The 8,808-nt window shown below is 48.0% G+C and overlaps 1 protein-coding gene across 1 annotated transcript; it reads left to right on the forward strand.

The window, feature by feature from the left end:
* Window positions 1–5,017: 5,017 nt before the first annotated feature.
* On the forward strand, window positions 5,018–7,578 carry LOC123096029 (E3 ubiquitin-protein ligase SRFP1). The gene is made up of 11 exons (XM_044517610.1): window positions 5,018–5,462; window positions 5,553–5,640; window positions 5,787–5,825; window positions 5,976–6,008; window positions 6,117–6,194; window positions 6,307–6,350; window positions 6,429–6,469; window positions 6,562–6,736; window positions 6,854–6,923; window positions 7,050–7,079; window positions 7,262–7,578. The coding sequence occupies exons 1-11, from the start codon at window positions 5,410–5,412 to the stop codon at window positions 7,388–7,390; spliced, it is 780 nt and encodes a 259-aa protein (XP_044373545.1). The 5' UTR covers window positions 5,018–5,409; the 3' UTR covers window positions 7,391–7,578.
* The last annotated feature ends 1,230 nt before the right edge of the window (window positions 7,579–8,808 follow it).

The raw sequence follows: 8,808 nt of genomic DNA on the forward strand, positions 1-8,808 counted from the left end.
ACAGAAGTGCAGCAAGGTATCCCAATCCTTTTGAGGCAAAGGACAGGCCAAAACGGTCTCTTATGATAAGCAAAGCTTTCTTGAGGGTACACGGGAATTTCATCTAGTCACTTTCATCATGTTGGTTTAATTCGTGTTCGCTACTTTGATAATTTGATATGTGGGTGGACCGGTGCTTAGGTGCTGTTCTTACTTGAACAAACCTCCTACTTATGATTAACCCTCCCGCAAGCAACTGCAACTATGAGAAAAGTATTAAGCATAAATTCTAACCACAGCATTAAACTTTTGGGTCCAATCGGTCCCTTACGGAATAGCGCATAAACTCGCGTTTAAGCTTCTGTCACTCTCGCAACTCATCATCTAATTGCTACTCCACAATGCATTCCCTTAGGCCCAAATATGGTGAAGTGTCATGTAGTCGGCGTTCACATGACACCACTAAGGGAATCACAACATACATACTATCAAAATATCGAACACATATCAAGTTCACATGATTACTTGCAACATGATTTCTCTCGTGACCTCAAGAACAAAAGTAACTACTCACAAATGATAAACATGCTCATGATCATAGGAGTATTAAATAGCATATTGGATCTGAACATATAATCTTCCACCAAATAAACCATATAGTAATCAACTACAAGATGTAATCAACACTACTAGTCACCCACAAGCACCAATCTATAGTTCCGGAAAAAAGATTGAACACAAGAGATGAACGAGGGTTTGAGATGAGATGGTGTTGTTGAAGATGTTGATGGAGATTTCCCTCCCCAAGATGGGAGAGTTGTTGGTGGTGATGATGACGATGATTTCCCCCTCCGGGAGGAAAGTTCCCCCGGCGGAATCGCTCTACCGGAGGGCAAAAGTGCTCCTGCCCAAGTTCCGCCTCGAGGCGGTGGCGCTCCGTCCCGAAAGTCCTCTCCTTATTTTTTTTCTAGGTCAAAATGACCTATATACCAGAAGATGGGCACCGGAGGTGGGCCTGGGTGAGCAGAACCCACCAGGGCGCGCCTGGGCTCCCTGGCACGCCCAGGTGGGTTGTGCCCACCTGGTCGCCCCCCTCTGGTAGTTATTTGCTCCAATAATTCTCAAATATTCCATAAAAAATCCTCGTGAAGTTTCAGCTCATTTGCAGTTATGCAGAATAGGTAGCCTGACGTAGCTTTTTCAGGTCCAGATTTCCAGCTGCCGGAATTCTCCCTCTTTGTGTATACCTTGCATATTATGAGAGAAAATGCATTAGAATTACTCCAAAAAGCATTATTATGGATAAAAACATTATAAATAACAGTAAGAAAACATGATGCAAAATGGACGTATCATTCCTTACATCGTCGATGTTAACGCGACGCCGCTCTTCTCGAGTATTCTTCACCATCGCTCGTCCGGGCGAGGACGGCGGGCGGAGAGCAGATGGGTGCCCGCGTGATGTCTGCTACAATGCCGAGAGCGGGGGAGCCAGCGTACGACACAGACATGGAGATGCTCGGTATGAGGATGGGCAAGTGGAAGACTCGGATCCCACCCAGTCCGGCAACTACCAGCAGCAGCAGTCCTACACCCAGACGGCCACGCAACAGTCCTACACCCAGACCGACGATGGCACACAGCAACAACAACATTGGGTCGTTGGAGAGCAGCATCCGGAGGGGGAGGAGGAGTAGGACGGCGACGACGATGATCTGGATGATACAACCGGCGATCCAAAGAAGAAGGGTAGAGGAGGAAGCTTCAACATGCGGGAGGACGAGCTGCTGTGTGACGCATGGTTGTCCAATAGCCTCGATCCTGTCCATGGCACGGAGCAAAAGGGCACAACCTTTTGGAGGAACATTCACATATGGTTCCATGAGCACAAGCATTTCACGCTCTACTCCAACGCGTTGATCCGGAACCGTGAGTGGAAGCCCCTCAACCATCGGTGGTACACCATCCAAGAGGTCATCTCCAAGTATTGCAGGCACTTTAAGCATCTCACCGCACGGTGGCCTAGTGGTGCACAAATCACCGAGCAAGTAAGTTGATCACTAGCCGGATAGGCTCTAGTTTTGTTGATCACTAGCCGAATATGCTCTAGTTTTGTTGATCACTAGCCGAAGATGCCCTAGTTCTGTTGATCACTAGCCGGAGATGCTCTAGTTTTGTTGCTCACTAGCCGGATATGCATTGTTTCACTTTTGTAGCCTACTCGTGCTTGTGTGGTGTACAAGAAGTTGAAGAAGAAGTCCTTCACCGTCATGCATTGTTGGTTGAAGTTGAATGGGCAGCCGAAGTGGAACCTTTTCATTGCCAAGGCCGCCGCCCAGGCCAACAAGGAAGAAATCGGTGACCCTACCGACCCAGCCCAAGAACCACCGAAGAAGATAAGAAGAAATCTGCGGGGCAAGAAGTGGCAGGAGGAGAGAGCGAAGCGAGAAGGTGCGGCGGCCAAGCTGACAGAGAGGTTCGAGGAGATCTTGGCGAAGAAGGAAGAGGCATGCGTGAGGCGCTCGGACATCAAGGAGGAGCGGAAGGCGGAGAAGTTCAAGCAGTTGATGGATGCGATAGAGAAGAAGATCAAGCTCGAAAAGAGGAGGACCATGATCGAGGAGAGGAAGGCGGCGCTCGAGGAGAAGAAGGTCGCCCTCGAGGAAAAGAGGGTGAAGATCGCCGCCAATGCGGAGGACACCAAGATGTTGACCTTGAATATCAACTCTTCGGATGCCGATGCAAGAATTATCGGGCAATCCATCCGCTACCAGACGCTGGAGCGGCAGAAAGATCAGCTGGCGGTGGCGCAAGATGAGGACGTGGCGTAGGCGGAGGCTGCCTACGCGGCGGTGACCGCACCTCCTTGATCGGGAAGCATCTTGCTGGGATGGTCGGTCGGGTAGGGCAGAAATGCACGGACTGCCGGACTGATGTTCTTTTGGATTCGGGCATGTAGAAACTAATCATATTTGCCTCCTTTTATCCGATCCGATGCGTTGTGTGGGTCAGCGTAGGTTTGAATTTGAATTTGCTGATGGACAAAGGCGGCGACAGTTGGATGACGTCCTCCCGCATCCGTGTATGCAGATTGGCCCCCCTGTCCGTGGATGGATGCGGGAGGTTTTTTCGGGTTGTCGTTAAAGATGCCCTTAGTACTGTTATGTCAATATATCTCGTTTGTCTATGAGTTTGTGTTGTGTGCACGCGAGCAAACGATAACATCAAGGATGAAACCCATGTAATACAATCATTGGCGGCAAATATTTTGTATTTTTAGTTCATCATTCATCAAAATCATGATAAATCAACGGTTGACTGGTCAACTGGTCAATCGTTGACCTATCAACCATCGACCGAAAGCGCTATTGGGCCGGCCCGTATATGCTGGCGCGTGACGTCGGAACCCCTAGTTGACGCCTAAGGCGTTGACTAGGAACTCCTCTATTGGACCATGGAATAGCAACCTAGTAGTAATTTTCTTCGGCTAGGCCTCGCCGGCCCGCCCACAATTTGGATGAAGCTCCGCCACCGACCACCAGCTACGCGGCAGAGCTCACGCTGTTTGGACGTTGATCACACCCTATCGCATGATGTCTCGACGTGTGTGATAAAACCTTTCGGCCTGCTCGACCGGCGGTACCAAAACACGTCAGGTCCAGAAAAAACTTTCGAAAGAGATAAAATGATGCTAAATATTGACCAGAAGCCAAAACAGTCATTTTGGCTGTACCGAGGGGAGGGGTGGCCCGTAGCAGTCTGTCGGGCGATCGTTTCGGTATTCCAACAACACCTTGATCCTACGGTGCTACTATGCTACTCCTTCCGTTCGGAATTATTTGTCGTAAAAATGGATGTATCTAGACTTTTTTAATTCTAGATACATCCATTTCTGCGATAAATAATTCGGAACGGAGAGAGTACATGGAGTCGGGAGGGACCGACATGAAAGCCTCGAGACTTGATGGGAATCGCCACGGAGTCGAAGTGCGTGTGTCTTGGTAAGAATCGCCGACACACTCGTAACTCGTTCTACGTGTGCACGTCCGCACGACGATTAAAAATAAGGCAGCGCTGCTCTTGTGATAAGTGAGTGCGTGTGGACGTGTGTGTATCAGCTGTAGCATCTCGTTGTGATCCCACCAAGGACCGATCTCGGTTCCAGAGCAGAGCTGGTCGTGTCTGTCCATGGCCGGCGGGCAAGTTGCAGTGGATGATGATTCCAAGCTGCCATGCTAGCCCACGTGATGTCAGTCAGTCAGTCACGAGATCCCCGGGCGACTCGTGCGCGCCACTACTACGGTTACACCACCAGGCGTCATCAATTCAAGGCATTCAATTATTAGTGTGCGAGCAGGCAAGGCAAACAAGGCGATCCGATCGACCAAAGAAAAGAAATCATGTACTTACTGTACACCGATGATGATGGAGCGATCGGCGGCGAAATGAATGAATATGAAAACTCTGGGCTTCATGATCCACATGAATGAGTACTTTATTGCCCTGCAGCTGCAGGAGCTACGGCACCATGATCCTGATGCCTGGTAAAGAAACACGAAAGAAGGGGCGTCGGGTCGACCTTGACAGGACCGATCAACAAACCAACGTGCATTTATGCTCGGGGATCAGCCCCCGGCGTCAGTCAAACTGATGAGATATCCTACATTCAGAGGATTCGGGGCTTTCACGGGAAGCCGTCTGGGTCAGAGGTCTTCTTCCGTGCGCATGCTCTCTGGTGAATGGTGACGATAGATATAATTCAGAGTGAGGGGAGGGGTTGACGCGTACGCTGTGGAGTTAGAATGCAGTGACCCGCCGGAGGAGTAAAGAATCGTCATCTTGAGTGCTTTGGGAGCTTCCATCTTTGGCCCGCACGCCACCACCTCCTTCCTGTAACAACAAAGCAACGCTACTGATAATTATACTTGTATGTTTATTGAATAAAAAAAGGGGAAGAAAGAAAGAAGCGCAAAGGCTCTCCTCCTGGATCTTGAATTCTTGATAAGTTAAAGAAATGGCAGTAGATCCAGTATCTAGATCCTCTCAGCTCTGGAAACAATAGCCATGCAACTGTGGAACAAGAAGAAGAAGAAGAGAAGAGAGGAAAGTTGAGAAGGGAAAACAATTGCGCCGAGCAAGGAAGGCTCTGCCTGCCAACAAGAGCCTCCCTTTTACAGCGCCTGTCTCTTCTCTCCTCCTTCTATGACCCAATCCCCAACTCGACCCCCGTTTCTTTCCATTCTCGGCAACGCACACCACCACCACCACCAGAGTAGTCGTCTGCCAGTGACAGTATAAAATAGAGACTCTCCTCACCCTCCTCGTAGCGAGCGAGCGAGCGAGCGCGGCAACAGGCAACAAGAGCAGAGGAGAAGCCAGATCCGAAGCCGCCGCCTCCGTCGAACCCGGACAAGAACAGCAATCTCGCCAATGGATATGGAGCTCGACGCCGCTCGCCACGGGTTCGCCAAGATGGGCTTCGGGTCCGTCAGCCTCTCATCTGTCTGCTGCTTGTCTGTACTATCCTTGCCCTTGGCTGGAGCAGTAGCTGACTTCGTGGTGTGTGCTTGCAGGTGCAAGCACTACCGGAGGCGGTGCAGGATCCGGGCGCCTTGCTGCAACGACGTCTTCCACTGCCGCCATTGCCACAACTACTCCACGGTCTCTGCTCTGCTCTGCTCCACCTCTCTTCTCTTTGCTCTCTTCTCTGGTCTGCTTGGGTTGGTGGTCCTCACGTTTCTTTATTTCTTTGGATAATCTCTGCCTTTTCGTCTGCATCTTCTTCTTCTTGCTTGGATTGGGCTTAGAAAGACGGGCACGAGCTCGACCGCCACGCAGTTGAATCGGTGCGCACTTCTCTCACTGCTTCCTTCCTCCTCTTCATTTCTTATGTTACCAATGCCCGGATATCTTGTTTCTTTCTTGACTTCGCCTTCAACTTAATTTGTCGCTGACAAAACAACATTTTCCTTGATCAATTTCCTCTCCTCCCGTAGGTTATATGCCTCGTCTGCGACACCGAGCAGCCGGTTAGCATCTGACGGCGATTCCCTCCCTAGTTTCTTCTTTCTTGTGCTGCTAACAGTTTAGTTTCAGAGTTTGGGTATAACACTAACAGATTGGGTGGTGATCATCAGGTGGCGCAAGTGTGCAGCAACTGCGGCGTGTGCATGGGGGAGTACTTCTGCCGGGCGTGCAAATTCTTCGACGACGATGTGAGAATGAGATCCATCGTCCCTGTCCCTGTCCCTGTCCCTGTCCCTGTGCTGGATTTGGATTTGGTGGTGATTGGGTTGTTGCTGACAGGATCTTGCTGCTGCTGTGCAGGTCGACAAGGAGCAATACCACTGCAAAGACTGCGGCATCTGCAGGTAGGTCGTCCTGCCTATCATATGCTGACTCTCGCTTCCACTTTCAGTTGCCGAGCTGACTGAAACTGTGATCAACAGAGTTGGAGGGAAGGACAACTTCTTCCACTGCAAGAAGTGCGGTAAGCATGATCTTTTCATGATACAGTCCTAATTTTGATAGACTCACTCCAATTCAAACTATGGATGTATCCGTCGGGTGCCGCCGCCGCAGGATCGTGCTACTCGGTGACCCTCCGGGACAAGCATGTCTGCATCGAGGGCTCAATGAAGAACAACTGCCCGATCTGCTACGAGTACCTGTTCGACTCCCTGAGGGAGTCGTCGGTGCTGAGATGCGGCCACACCATGCACCTGCAGTGCTTCCACGAGATGCTCAAGCACGACAAGTAATTGCCCATGCCTTTCTATCCATCTCCCCTCCCCTCCCCTACCCACACATGCCATTCCTTGCGTGTGATCTTGTTTTTCTTTCTTAGATAACGCTATCCTCGACGTATTTGCAGGTTCACTTGCCCCATGTGTTCTGTGTCCATCTTTGACATGGAAAAATTCTTGAGGGCCTTAGATGCTGAGGTAGGTATTTCCTCAGTAAGATCCACAGCAACGATCTCATCTTGGGTTCCTTTTCGTGTGAATTTTCCCTTCACGTTCTTGGCCCCGGCCTGAGAAATTTTTTTTGTTATCTTTTTTTTTTGTCAGATTGAGGCCAAGTTCTTACACATGGGAAAGGTCAGTGCCACATTTGCAACTCACATATTTATGAAAATTTTGAAACTTTAAAAATATACTTTCGATTTTCTTAAGAAAAGGGCTCCGACTAACCCAGACTCATCTACCAATATTCGTCTAGTAGTAGCCAGTTATATAAATCTGATGGCTTTCTGATGGCATGTGTTTGTTGGTCGGTGCAGGGATGGATCGTGTGCAACGACTGCTGGGACACGACCCGAGTGTATCCGGGCATGGCCGGACAGAGAAAGTGTTGCCATTGCCAGTCCTACAACACCTGCAGGGTCGCTCCATCGGTGCTACCGGCCTAGTAGCCATGATACCCGCTTCGGTGAACACTACGATTGTTTAGTACTAGCTGCCATTGATGTATTATTTGCAGTTCAACATGAACTGTGCAGGCTGCAGAAGCATCATATACGGTACCGATTTATATGTACGTACGGTGCCAATTTGCGAGAAAGAAAGATGAATGGAAAAACGCCGTCTCGTTGCAGTTTCTAGGGGAATTTGATTGATGATATAGAAGTATATTGTTGGTTGTTGGTCAAAGTTGGTCATCTTTTGAGAAAAGATCCCCCAGAAACTGGTTTGTGAAAAATGATTGGTTTCATATCACACATTCGTCCCTATGCATGAATGTATTGTACTACCTTGTAAATATTGATGTGAATGTAAAGCTTCTTATAATAGTTTGTCCTTCCCGTCAAAAATCTCCAAGAATTATGAGCCAAAAGAACCTATAATGGGTTGTTTTTAGTTGCAAAGAATTATGTATGCTGCACACATAGCTCACAATTATGAAAACAATGAACCAAGGATAAGAGAAAGAGCGGAAAAAAAAAAGGAAAGCTTGTTGTAAAACGGTCGGGCTGGAGAAAGGCTATTATGGAATAACATGGAAATCATCACATCCTTCTCAAAAGACTTCCCCGATATCACTATGAGATGCAAGACCCGGACGGTTTAGACATTTAGTATACAGGAAAAGAAATGTCCTTACTTGTCAAAGATAATGAAAATGACCTGTCCCGCACTTTAGTGTACCAACTACTATGACAAGTTGACAACATATACTGCATGGATGAGGGTAGAATCCCCCTTATGGTCTAATCAAATTTGTACCTAGCTATCTAGAAAATGATAATTCACTAAGGAGGAGGAATAAACATCACTATGTTGCTTGCTTGAGAATTTGGTTCGCTGATCGCTGGTATCAAAGTGTTTGTCTCAACCATGAATATCAAAATATCCACTCTGAAGTAATAGGCTGTTGTTCGAACTCATGATGTGTAAGTATCTGAATACTTCCTTCTGCACTGTATAGCTAATCTAAAAGGTTCGTACCATACTAACCATTTCAACCTCCACATATGCTTGCAAACAGAAGTTCTCCTGGTATATTTTTCCTCTTGATGGTATGGATTGCACACCTTCAAGTCTGCAACATATTCTAGCATTAGAAATGGATGACTCTGATCTAAACATCCAAGCAACCTGTAGGTGAAGATAGATTCTACTGACAGGTAATTAACCATAATGGAATTAAAAATGACAGGTAATTGGGTTACCTAACTAAGTAGCATATGATCCAATCAGTGGGCGAAGCAAATCCTTAATTACGCTGTTCAGGAAATACAGGGCGGGTTAAAGGTGCACCAATATAAGAACCGAAAGTCAAATAGTAATTGTAACCCTAATGATACCAGAAGAACAATCCTACAAAAGA

Source organism: Triticum aestivum, chromosome 4D, assembly GCF_018294505.1.
Source record: "Triticum aestivum cultivar Chinese Spring chromosome 4D, IWGSC CS RefSeq v2.1, whole genome shotgun sequence".
NCBI classification, from domain to species: domain Eukaryota; kingdom Viridiplantae; phylum Streptophyta; class Magnoliopsida; order Poales; family Poaceae; genus Triticum; species Triticum aestivum.